At 51.8% G+C, this 12,516-nt stretch overlaps 5 protein-coding genes across 5 annotated transcripts; 3 read left to right on the plus strand and 2 right to left on the minus strand.

Moving 5' to 3' along the window:
• Positions 1-109: 109 nt before the first annotated feature.
• N7515_002434 (uncharacterized protein) lies at positions 110-3,210 on the minus strand (the record flags this gene model as incomplete). Its single annotated transcript, XM_056663178.1, has 4 exons — positions 110-2,204; positions 2,260-2,495; positions 2,557-2,913; positions 3,175-3,210. The coding sequence occupies 4 exons, from the start codon at positions 3,208-3,210 to the stop codon at positions 110-112; spliced, it is 2,724 nt and encodes a 907-aa protein (XP_056525291.1).
• A 322-nt stretch (positions 3,211-3,532) lies between these two features.
• N7515_002435 (U3 snoRNA-associated protein UTP13) lies at positions 3,533-6,556 on the plus strand (the record flags this gene model as incomplete). The annotated part of the gene is made up of 3 exons (XM_056663179.1): positions 3,533-3,706; positions 3,775-3,802; positions 3,855-6,556. The coding sequence occupies 3 exons, from the start codon at positions 3,533-3,535 to the stop codon at positions 6,554-6,556; spliced, it is 2,904 nt and encodes a 967-aa protein (XP_056525292.1).
• Positions 6,557-6,836: 280 nt separating this feature from the next.
• Positions 6,837-8,411, minus strand: spp2 (spliceosome ATPase-activating subunit SPP2; the record flags this gene model as incomplete). The annotated part of the gene is made up of 1 exon (XM_056663180.1): positions 6,837-8,411. One exon carries the CDS (start codon positions 8,409-8,411, stop codon positions 6,837-6,839), a length of 1,575 nt encoding a protein of 524 aa, XP_056525293.1.
• An 899-nt stretch (positions 8,412-9,310) lies between these two features.
• Positions 9,311-10,292, plus strand: N7515_002437 (RTA1 domain-containing protein; the record flags this gene model as incomplete). Its single annotated transcript, XM_056663181.1, has 2 exons — positions 9,311-9,497; positions 9,559-10,292. The coding sequence occupies 2 exons, from the start codon at positions 9,311-9,313 to the stop codon at positions 10,290-10,292; spliced, it is 921 nt and encodes a 306-aa protein (XP_056525294.1).
• Positions 10,293-10,636: 344 nt separating this feature from the next.
• On the plus strand, positions 10,637-11,869 carry N7515_002438 (DUF4419 domain-containing protein; the record flags this gene model as incomplete). Its single annotated transcript, XM_056663182.1, has 1 exon — positions 10,637-11,869. The coding sequence occupies one exon, from the start codon at positions 10,637-10,639 to the stop codon at positions 11,867-11,869; it is 1,233 nt and encodes a 410-aa protein (XP_056525295.1).
• Positions 11,870-12,516: the final 647 nt, after the last annotated feature.

Below are 12,516 nucleotides of genomic sequence, written 5' to 3' on the forward strand. Positions count from 1 at the left end.
AACCACGAGACCACTAGAGTAAACAGTGCAAAATGTTCCACGAGACACGCGGTTGGCTAGAAATACAAGCGATGAATCAACGAGACCCAAAGCGATAGGTTGCAGCTCATCACAAGGTTCCCCAACCACAGAACTTCCTTCCGATTCTCATTGTCGAGCCCACCAGGAACCACCAAACTCCTACTCTAACTGCGACTTGCATCCCCCTCATGAGAACAAGTCGGTAAGAGTAGGCGCCCATGTCTGACCAAGACCTCCCACCAAACCAAAGACCCACTGGATGAAGGTTCGAAGCAGAAGAAACACAAGAAGGATGCGACATGACCCAAGATCGGGTTAATGAACGGAGATAAAGTGCTTCAAGAGGAGCAAGTAGAATGCCGGTGATTGTGGCGGAGAGATGGGACGCGAGAGAGTCCACTGGGTATGTCGAAAGAAGGGTCACGCGGTGGAAGGGCGTCGCCACTTCTCCAGAGGTAAGAGGGGGTAGCGCTGACTCGACAGGGTCATCTTGGTTTGCGTTTGTGACCGGGAGTGGTTCATCATGAGGGTCCTCATGATTTGATTCCTCCGGGACTGGGGGGTTAGGTGGAATAAGGGACTGCAATGCCTCCTCGATGGATTCTAATGATGGCAGTGCCTCCCCGATAGGTGCTAATGTTGGAAGGCCAGTGTCTTGAGTGGCTTGGGCCGGATATCGCGCTGCCACTTGGGAGGACATTGTAGATGGTCCGGCAGCCGTACTTGTGAGGCCATCGGTATCGATACCTGCTGTCGGCTGTAGCTGCTGCTGCCGCCGCCGCTCAAGTTCAGCCTGGGCTTGGCTTATTAAGAATGCCTCGAGGGACTCGGCAATAGATCCTCTATCCGTGGGATCTGGAGTTGCGTTCGGTACATTATTGCCGGTCAGCGCATTGAGCCGGGCAAGGGTTGAGGCTTGTTGTTGCGGGCTGAGATTGCGATTGCCCAGCAACTCGAGCTGCATCGTGATGACGTCGGAGCTCTGGTGGATCAAGGACGCTCTGACACGGGGGGAAGTAGGAGGCGATGATTCTGGTGATGATGAGCGAGAAAACAAAGTATTAGATCGCGAAAGCTGTCGATCCACCGCAAAAGGTTCGCCATTTTGCAAGTGATCTGTTGGGTGCTGCGGGTCATGCATGTTCGAGATGGCCTCTCCGTTCCTTGTTGGCCCAGCAGTCGCGATCCCGGAGAAGTAGTCATTGCTCATTTCCCCAGGGGACTCAGACATGCGATCCTCATTTGTAAGCACTTGGTTTAACCCAAAGACCGAATTGCCTCGGGAATGGGTGGATTCGACTGAATCCTGTGGTCGTGGTCGTGGTCGTGGTCGAGCTGCAGTGGCGGCAAGCTGGGTATCAGGAGTGACACTGGGCGACCGAGCCACAGGATCACTCGGTGCTTGTTCACCAAGGTCGGTGGGAAGTCCATCAGGAGGCGGAGGCGGAAACCACTCAGTCGAACGGCGGAGCAGCTGCATTCGTTCTTCAACCGTCATGATCCGGGGAGCTTGATCGTCCGCCAGCTGAGTTTCGGGAGTGACACCCGGCGGACGAGCCACAGGATCACTCGGTGCTTGTTCACCAAGGTCGATGTGAACTCCATCAAGTTCATTTTGTAACTGCCGAATCGAATTGCGGAGATTTTCAATTCGTTCGTCTGTAGTGAGCTGGCGAGCTGGATCGTCCGCCACTATAGTCGATCTCAGTCCGAAAATTGACGACACCCACCTCCGGAAAACTGCCAGTTCATACTTGATATCTTCCAACAGTGTGAGTTTGGCACGATGCAATTCTTCGTCTGACCTGCGGCCCAGCGTCGGCACCACCCACTCTATCAGATTGTCTTCGTAGGCAATCCGGACCGAAAGCTCATCTGGGAGAGCGGGCTTTGGGAGATGTCGTCTAATCAATCGATAAATTCGCTCTTCAAGCCCTGGCCGCAAGTAGTATCCATAGAGATACACCAAAACACCAGGTGAGGTCAACAAACCCACCGCCCACGTACCCAGTGAGTGAGGGGAGAAATCAGTGGGAAGCTGCGGTAGTTGCAGCAAAGATTCCCTACCAAAAGGAAGCAGAAGGTGGATACCGGGGATGGAAACAGGAGACACAAGGGCAAGCGATTGCAGTGTAGAATACATGTAAAACTCGACAGACAACATCAGCACGAATTGTCTCGCCCTTCATTGATAGTCAGTATTTCGAGTCGTTTCAAATAGACGAAGGATGCACTCACACTGTGTACACCAAGCCGAAAATACGGCGAACCGCTTGTGAGTTACCTGTCAAAGACTGGACATAGTCTCGGAGAGGAATAAAAACACGCCTCAGGGGATTTTCACGAGCTAGAGCCAATCCACTTGACATTGCCCAGGCAGGGATACCTGCGAAATGGAACCTGAAAAATCCCATAGTGTCTCTTTCGAATTTTATGACATCGAGTAAGGCAGAATGCGCATAATGCTTGTAGGTCTGAACAGCAAATGTCAGATGTTAGCGCTCGATAAAAGTGAACCGGATTGCATTGATGTACCTGTATTCGGCCAGTGAGTGATGAGGTCCACCAGCTACCTAGAAAGACGAACACTTGATCGAAAGTTGTTATGACCAATCCGAAGTCAGTTTCATTCTCGACCTGATCGATCTTTTGCTGTTCGACGGGACTAGTGGGCTTTCGGTTTTCTCTGCTGACGACGATTCCCATGGTTGAAAGTATGTCGTTCTTGGCTCTCCGGAGATCTCTCCCGAGACTCCTTGACTCGGGATTTACTGGATGCCCTCGAATATCATACTGCTGCATGTAATTATCTGCATGAATGTTGGAAATCCGTCGGACTGGATTTGAGGGGTCAACCTCCGCATGATCGGGAGCTTCGTATGGTGACCGGCCCTTGGAGACAGTTAATATGACTTATCATTCCAGTTCTTATAAAACCAAACAGGCATCATATTTGCATGGCGAGAGGCGGTTAGGGCATGTTTGTATATCAAGATAGGAAACGACGAAGCGGGACCAAGTGAGAAGACGTTAAGCCCCAGTCGGCTTCTGTACTTATGCAGTAAAGCACATTCCATTTTCAAGTAGCCCAAAGACATGCGATCCTCTCTGCAAATACATGGAAGGGTTCGCAAGGGAGAATATGGAGCTTACCAAAGCGAGCCGGGTCAAATAAGCTTGTCGGCCCATGTCGCGCAAGATCACTGGGCGAGTAGCGAAGCTACATCGCCTTGTAGTACGCTGACAGTATAAATCAGGATTAAATCAGCGGATTCAGAGGAAACATGCGCCGATGAACAAGTGTGACAAGAGCAAAACGGTCGTGTAGTCAGTCGTCAAGCGTATATTTTGGCCTGAGGCAACAGCCGTATCTTATCACCAACCAAACAATGCAAACATCAAAAAAAGTTGCCCGCTCGAGCTGCCGTTTTTTGCGATCGTCCAATCTCTACGGTACTTCGAGGCAATGGCGTGCTAAATTCTCTATTTTACGCCGAGATATTACAGAGTCATGTCGAAAGCCATTGTCAAAACCACGTTCGAGGCGTCCCGCACGCTGCGCCCCATTTACACTGGCGGCAGCACGGCGCTGGATGCCAGTGGGCGCATCTTGCTGAGCTGCGTTGGTGAAGATGCCTTGATCGTCGATTTGGAGACTGGTAACCAGCTTGCTAGTCTTGAAGGGGTATGTTCCGTCACATTGGAGCTGTCGTCAATTTCAATTTCAGAGCGCTAACCACATGAACACTGCAGGATGGAGAAATAGTCACCGGACTGGCCAGTAAGCTTGGTATGCCCTCGCGATGGAGAGCAAATGCTGACATTTCGCATAGTAACGCCGAATGCCTCACACGCCATTGTCTGCTCGCGCTCAATGTCAATGCGAATCTACGGTCTCTCAACTTTCGACGAGACTTCCCAGACCATTGAAGCAAAACTTCTCCGAACCCTCAAGCCTCACACAGCCCCAGTCGTGACCATTTCTGTCGATCCCACCGGTACATTGCTTGCCACGGGTGGTGCTGATGGCTCAATCAAGGTCTGGGATATCAGGGGCGGCTTTGTCACCCACACTTTCCACGGTCATGGTGGTGTCATTTCTGCGCTTTGCTTTTTCGAGGTCCCTACAGGCGACAACGAGGCCAAGTCGGCTAAGAAAAACAAGTCCAAGCGACAGGCTACGGATGGGGATGAAGATATGGAGGAGTCTACTGCAGGATCTACTGCAGGATTCCGCCTAGCATCTGGCAGTGAAGACGGCAAAATGCGCGTATGGGATTTGCACAAGAGAAAACCCATTGCGTCGCTTGAATCACATGTTTCCCTTGTCCGCAGTTTATCGTTTTCCCCGTCAGAGAATGCATTGATCTCTGCCAGTCGAGACAAGACTGTCATAGTCTGGGATGCGCGTACTTGGAAGACCCGCAGAATCATCCCGGTCTTGGAGAGTGTGGAAGCCGCGGCTTTCATTGCAGATAGTGGAATCTGCGTTATTGGTGGAGAAAATGGCAAACTGCGTGTGTGGGACTGCAATCGGGGAAGCGAGGTTACAGAGGAGCAAGAGGCTGGAGAGGAATATGAGAGTGTCGTCGCTATCCAGTATTCCCCTGGTCTACCTTTCGTCCTCACCGTCCATGCAGACCAGACTCTCCGACTCCACTCGCTCGAGTCGTTGTCCGATTATAAGCCAGGGTCACGCCTGGAGCCCTTGGCGGTTATTCGCCGTATTTCCGGCAATGATGATGAGATCATTGATTTGGCTTACGTCGGATCTGATCGATCCATGCTTGCTTTGGCCACCAACACTGAGAGTATCCGCGTTGTCTCGGTTGCTCCCTCGGAACATCGACCATCGGATCAAGGAGAGGAATACTTCGGCGCTGATGTCACGCACCTCGAAGGGCACGACGATATCATCATTTGCATTGATGTTGACTGGTCAGGACACTGGCTAGCAACTGGCGCTAAAGATAACATAGCCCGTCTTTGGCGTATTGACGCGCAGACGTCCTCTTATACCTGCTTTGCCGTATTCACTGGCCACGCCGAGTCATTGGGAGCAATTGCCCTTCCTCGGGTGCCACCGCCTGTTGGCAGCGCTGCATATAACGATCCTGTGAACCACCCACCCTCATTCCTAATCACCGGCTCGCAGGATCGCACAATCAAGCGATGGGATACAAGCAAGTTGGGCCCCTTGACAGGCGAAAAGCCACATACGCCCAAGGCAATCTATACCCGCAAGGCTCACGAGAAAGACATCAACGCCATCGATATCGATTCTACATCTGAGCTGTTTGCCTCCGCATCACAAGATCGCACCGTGAAGGTCTGGGCCGCCGACGAGGGCTCAGCCGTCGGTGTCCTCCGTGGCCACAAGCGAGGTGTTTGGTCAGTGCGTTTCGCTCCGCAAGGCACACCCATCGTCAATTCAGACCAACGTACCAGCACAAGCCGTGGCCTGGTAGTCACAGGCTCGGGTGACAAGACCGTGAAGCTATGGAGTCTATCTGACTACAGCTGTCTCCTGACATTCGAGGGCCACACCAACAGCGTTCTCAAAGTCCTCTGGCTCCCTCCTCCCCAGGTCTCCAACGTCCAAGACGACGACGAGGACGAAGAATCAGCAGCAGCCCGCAAAAACGCCATCCAAGACCGCCCCCTCATCGCCTCCGCCGCCGCAGACGGTCTAGTCAAGATCTGGTCTCCTTACACCGGCGAAGTCGAAACAACCCTGGACAACCACACCGACCGAGTCTGGGCACTAGCCAGCCCAACCCCCTCCGGCTCCCGCTCAGACGTGAAACCATCCACCTCCAAGCTCAACTCCACCCCCTACGCCATTGCCTCCGGCTCCGCCGACGCAACAGTAACCTTCTGGACCGACACCACCTCCGCCACCTACAGCGCCGCAGTGACCGCCAACTCCGCCCGCATCGAGCAGGACCAGGAGCTGCAGAACTACATCCGCGCCGGCGCCTACCGCGAAGCCATCACTTTGGCCCTGCAACTCAACCACCCGGGCCGTCTCCTCTCACTCTTCACGTCTGCCATCAACGCCGCCGATGACCCCGCCCTTCCCGCCGAAGACCGAGAGCAGGCTAAAGCCAGTCTGTCCGGTAATAAGTCCATCGACGAGGTGCTGCAGAGCCTTGATCCCGCGAATCTGCGTACTCTCCTGCTCCGTCTCCGGGACTGGAATACCAATGCGCGCACCTCGCGCGTCTCACAGCGCATCCTGTTCGCTCTGTTCCGCTCGTACCCTGCTTCTACTTTCGTGGAGCTGGCGACCCAGTCGGTCCGTGGAAAGGACGGTCGTGCTGCGGCGGGTATGAAGGATATCCTGCAGGCGCTGGCTGCTTATACGGAGAGACACTATCGCCGGGTTGAAGAGCTTGTCGATGACAGCTATCTGGTTGAGTGGGTGCTCGGTGAGATGGATGGTGGTGTTGGACTAGGTGGACTGCGTGATTTGACTGTGGGTGATGTGAGTGAGGAAGAGCATGAGAAGGACGTTATCATGTTGGAAGCATAGTCTGACTTTAAGTCTTTTTGCCCTTGTACATTGAATTTGGCGCTTTCGTTGGAGTACCATGGATGGGAAGGATAAAAGCCATCTCTTTATAGAATTGAAGTATGATTGATATAGCTACAAGCTTTCATTGCTCAGGGTATCTCTTGTTTTATGTTGGTTTGAGGTAGAAGTGTAGATGGAGGGACTGGAACGGGTTAGCTCCAGAAAGTAGTGGTGTTGTATGTACAGTGAGCGGCCTCGAATATGCCTGGGAAATTGCTCCAATCCAGTTCTTTGTCCCTCAATCATCTCGTCGACGACGAGAGTCACGATCGCGGTCTCGATCTCGGTCATTCCGAGACGAGTGTGACGAATGCCGTGAGCTGCTGTATTTCTCATCTCGGGATCGATGGCTGCGGTCCCGGTCTCTATCTCCGTCTCTTCTTCGGTCCCTATCATCATCACGGTCGCGACGACGATCCCGGTCATAATCTCGAGAACGATAAGAACGGTCTTCCCGTTTGCTTTTGTCGTCGTCATATCGTGAAGAACGACTAGAAGAGTGGCGGTCAGCAGACCGGCTGCGGTCGCGTCGCGAGGATCCAGTCTTCCGACGAGAACGATCTTCTACATCATCATAGTCGTGTTTGCGGTAATCCAGCTCTCGATCCTTGTCCCGTCCACTCTTCTCGAGGTTACGGTCCCGTCGCTCGCGCCAGTCGTCTTCCTTGGCAGGCTTTGACTTGGCCTCCTTTTGTAGATTAGCGAGTTCCTCTTCGGTGAGGAGCTCGCCGGTTTTCTTGTTCCTCATTGTAATAGGCATGTAGACGCCCTCAGCCTTGTCGTTCTCCTCGCCCTGTTTCCTCGATGCCTTGCGCATAGCTGACTTTCCCCAAGCTCCGAGCTCGGCTTCAGCGCCTTTGCCGCCGGCAGAATCCTTTGCGCCAATGCCTAGGAACCCAGGTCGTCGTTCTGGAATACGAGGCTTATTCGCCCTCTCTGCGGCTGTGGCACTGCTATAGTCGCCTCGCCCAATGGACTGACCATCCTTCCACCCCATTCCTCGTAGTAAGGCGGCACCAAACTCCTCAACGGGGATGGCGTTGTAGGCGTCTAAACTGGCAGGGTCGGGCCGAGATGCCACATCATTTCGGAAGGAGCCGATCTCGCTGTATTGGGCAGGTTCGTCTTCCTCTTCGGCTTTTCTAGCAGCCTCAATGACAAGGTCCGACCTCCTTTCAACATCGCCTTTACTTTCCCGGATCAACGCCTGCATGGCAATCTGGTCATCGGTGAATGGTTTGGACTCGACTGGTGTCGCATCAGGCATGGCCTGATCTTCATCGGCGGCCTTGCCTTCCTGTGCCTGCTCTGCGGGCTGCTGTGCAAAGCTCAACCCGTGCGCCATGCTCGGTGCATCAGTCTCCATTGTAGATTCCCCGGGTGCTTGTCCGTTTTTTTGCGCCTCCTGCATAGCTTGCACTTCGGCGGGCAGTAGGTTCTTGCGTTTCCTCGTATTGACACCCGCTCGATCGCGCCAGTTATTTTTGCTTGTGACAGGAATGATCAGTGGCTTGTTCTTGTCCTCGACTGCCTGCCCTTCCGCGGTGATCGCGCCACCAGTAAGTGTGTTGAAGCCTCGGACTTCCTCGAGGATCGGAGCGGCCTCATCTTCGTCTGATTCATCGCCATGGTCGAGTTGGTGAGGTCTCCGAGGGAGGGATCGGCCGTTTGCTGGAATTTTGGTTTGAGGACCGCGATTTGCAGGTTGGAGGCTGAACCCGGTCTTTTTTGAGGGACCCTTTGGACCGGATAAAGACAGGGAGATTGGTTTGGGCAGCGATTGCCCGCCCTCGCTATCTTCGTGTGAAGACATGTCAGCAGTGTGCGATTTATAAACGAGTGGAATGTTTAGCGGGGATCAGAGAGCTCGAGAGCAACTGAGCGAGTCGAGAGCTCATAGTTGGCGGTGGCAAAATCGTAAGCGCTCGGCTAAGTTGGGGATCTAGCGGCAAGCGCGGTAATGGCAAGTGCTGTACAGTACGGAGTAGGAATGTTGAATTGTCTAACATTGGTAAGTGAAATGATTTAAGTCAGCCTGTATCAGTGTATAGAGATTTCATATGATCAAACACAAAGATTATCTGGCAGCCTAGCGGTCCAAACCCAGGAGCGAGATACATGTAGAGGGACAAAGTGATCATGTGATGGTACTGAGGATGATCTAGTCCTATTGGGGGAATTCCTACGTGTTCGTAATAATTTCCCCTTTGGGGTCATCAGCTAGCCCTAACCTCGACTGTCCTCGTTCAATAAGTTCACTATATTCCAAGATACAACACTCAGATCTTACGGCTGGTTTGGGTTTACATCAATGTATCGTTAGGCTGCACCTTAATCAATTTCTTGTGAGTAGTCCGGTGTGCGACTCGCCAACTTGTGTATGTGCAACCGTTTCAAGATTTCCCAATTATTGCGGATACTGTTCCATCTCTTCCCTCTCTCAGGTCTAAAAATATGCCAGATAGGCAGCCCAACGATCTAAAAAGAAGCATAACTAGTTAGTAGTTACTACTTAACTAACTGATCTGCGCAGTAAGTGGGCCGAGATGTCCCCACTCGAAGCGTATTCGTTCAGATATTGCCCGATTAGGTATCTAGACATGGATTCGATTACACTTGGGATATTTAACAGTCTCTTATATAAACGCAGTACTTGCCTCATCGAAAAATGAAAGAGGCTCAGTTGCATGGTCTTTACTCTCACTACTCAATATGGACATCGTGTTTCATCCTGGCCAAAATGGAACTGATCCCTGGGTGGAATTCTACCCTTACACCCCATCAGCCACAGCTGGCTATGCCTTCATGGGAATCTTCGGGGTCTCAACCCTCGCCCACATCGTGGCAATGTTTCCTTTTCGTGCTGCCTACTTTATTCCTCTAATACTGGGCGGAGTTTGTATGTCCCCTACAAACTAGGAAACACCTAAACCACTACCGCTAACGATGGCCAAAACCAGGCGAGACATTCGGCTACTACGGCAGAGCATGGTCCCACGAGTCCAGATTCGAGATCAAATCCTGGGCTTTGCAGGAGATGCTGATTCTATGTGCACCACCCCTTGTAGCAGCCACCGTCTACATGGTCCTCGGCCGCATAATCCGCTCCTTCGGCGCCGAACATCTCTCAAGCATGCGCCCCAAGATGCTCACCTTCGTCTTTGTAATGAACGATGTACTTTGCTTCTGTACCCAGCTGGGGGGTGCAGGCGTTCAGATGACGGGCGATGAGCAGGTGATGAACATCGGCAAGAAAGTTGTTCTGGCCGGCTTGATCTTCTCGTTGGTTGTTTTCACCTTCTTCGTCCTGATTGCGGCCAAGTTCCATCGAAGGCTGAAGAAAATGCCCACGCCGCTCCTTATCCAAAATCCTGATCTGCCATGGCACAGGTACATGTGGGCAATCTACATTTCCTGCTTTGCGCTGATGCTTCGCAACTTGGTGCGGACTATTCAGTTTGGAGCAGCGAGGACTGCTGATGTCAATACCAAGGAGGCTTATATCTATGTGTTTGATGCGTTTTTGATGTTTTTTGCTATGCTTGTCTTGTTGGTTTATCATCCGGGTCGTTTGATCAAGAAGGCTCGTCGTCTCACCAAGACTGGTATGTTCGACCAGCCTCTTGAGAATGGGAATTCTGCGCATGTGCTCTTAACTGACTATGAGATGGGACAGCACTTATCAACCAAGTGACCGCTCTTGGATGCTGACAGTATTTATCATTGTTAGGTTGTTATAAGATTGTCTTATAGCCAGCGCTTTCGGTGGAGAATTGGCCATGTTTCCAAATCCCAGGGTTGTACCTACATCTAGTCTTCTTTTAGCTTGCCCTAGCAAAGAGCCACACCGTTGTCGAGTAGCTGGTCAGATGATATGAGTTCTCTTTTGAAAGCACAACACAACTCAGTCCCTTCTTCCTTTTCATCCCTGCTCTTCTGAACTTATCAAACTGTTTACTGCTGAGTTGAACCTCATCCACGCGTTACACTCCTCCATTGCCTCCTCATTCTCAAGGCCGTCCCGCGGCCAACCATACCATGACCAAAACTTTCACCACCGCTGGTCATCCACCAACTGCTTGGACCCGCAGCAAGGTATATGGCAGCGAACAGCTCCTCGCCAGCTCCTGTTCAGAGGAGTACGCCGACAAAAAGCCCAACACGACTCTGATCCAAAGCTCATTCCCCAGAAACTTCTTCAGTACCACCCACATCTCCGCATCACAAAATGGGCTCCTCTGGGCCGTGGTCTATGCCTACAACCACCATCACAAACTCAAGCTCCGGCCCGAAGATGTATGGTTTGCCATCCTAGTGCAGATCGGCTTCTACATCAGCTCGCATGCCGAGCAACTACGACATTTGTTTGTCTCCCACGACGGTACAAGAGAGCTGCATATCGACGAATTTGGGGTGATCGACTTCACCGATTTCGGAAAACTGGCGTTGGCGATGACGCGGCTTATACAACAGGAGGTGATCGACCCAGAGCTGCGGAACTGGGCCATGCCGGATTTCAGCACCACGACTGCTTCGGACACCATCGTAGCAGCTGTCTTGATGATGGGGAGTATGCAACAGTATTTCTCTTGTTCGTCTACCTTGGATTGTAACTGTGGGATTCCGTCTGTGACTCTGCTTGGCAAGAAAGAGGACTGGGCACTCTTAGCGAGGAAAGTCAACTATCTAAAGACGCTTGGGGATGAACCTAGTCGGTTTGCGCAGCTTCTTCAGCCAGTGCTTAATAACTTCGTGGAGTGTCTCAATCCCCACAACAGCCGCGAAGTGCATAGATTCTGGAGGAGATGTGTGGTTACAGAACTTGATGAAGATGGTCAATCTTGCCTGAAGGGTTGGATAACGGTCTTCTGCTTCTGGGACAAAGATGGGAAGATGCTGTACCCGGAAGAGATCCATGCCCCATCCTCTCAAGTCTTCCAGGATGCCGAGGCAGAATTTAGTATTTTTCACCCTTTGCTGAGGCGCGTCAGATTATGTTCGGTACCAGCGGGCTATTCTACCATGCCGGTCACTGTCGATGACAATGGGCGTGAGTATAAAGCTAAGATGTTGGCGGGGTCCATCGGCATCCAAGCCACCTCAAGCGGAGGAAGGCTAGAGTGTCTTGAGGAGCAGCTTGAGGAGTGGCCGATCAATGAGACCTTGAGAACCATCGATACAGTGTCCGGCCAGCCAACTGCTGGGACTCGCAGGCGTGAACTTAATACAATCCAACCGGCGTCTGGGTGGTTGATGTATGAAACGAAGTGATCAACGACAGGTCGGCCAAAGCCAGACAGATTCATAGGGCGATTCTGAACCTCAACAGCTGATAGTCGGCCATCATAGTCCATAGTTGAAATCACCTTTCTTGCTTTTTCTCCCGCTAGATGTCGATGGGCGACCCTAGTGCCCAGATATCATACCCAGTGGACCCTCCCACCTCAGTAGATGATCAGGTCTCTCCAGGACTAGCTATGGCTTGTCCGTAATGTCCTTCACGCGTCAAGGAAACTTGACTCTGAAAAGACGGCAATCTGAGTTGAAAATCAACAGATGCTGGTGTTGATCAGACATGATTCATGTAACACGTCGGCCTCGAAGAAGTTCACATTTCTGTCTTACTCTCTATGAGTGTAGATACATGAAGAGGAACGTTTGAAAGGAAGTTAAGCTCAAAACTAATCATACAATTCATATCAAATTCCTAAGGACAACGTCCATCCAGGAGTTTTCGCCAGTTCCCATCAATAATACAAGCACAGGCTCAGAAAACATAAAGCAGCACAGAGGTGTAAGAATAGCCAGTGCAAACCAGTTCAAGATGAACGTCGAGGTTTCAATCAGTCAAAACAAAAGCACTCAGGCGGTAGGGGATTCAAACATGGAATGGTGTAAGGTAGATGTCGTAGGTGTAG

This window comes from Penicillium bovifimosum, assembly GCF_028826915.1.
Source record: "Penicillium bovifimosum strain IBT 22155 chromosome Unknown utg000002l_segment0_segment0, whole genome shotgun sequence".
Classification (NCBI taxonomy): domain Eukaryota; kingdom Fungi; phylum Ascomycota; class Eurotiomycetes; order Eurotiales; family Aspergillaceae; genus Penicillium; species Penicillium bovifimosum.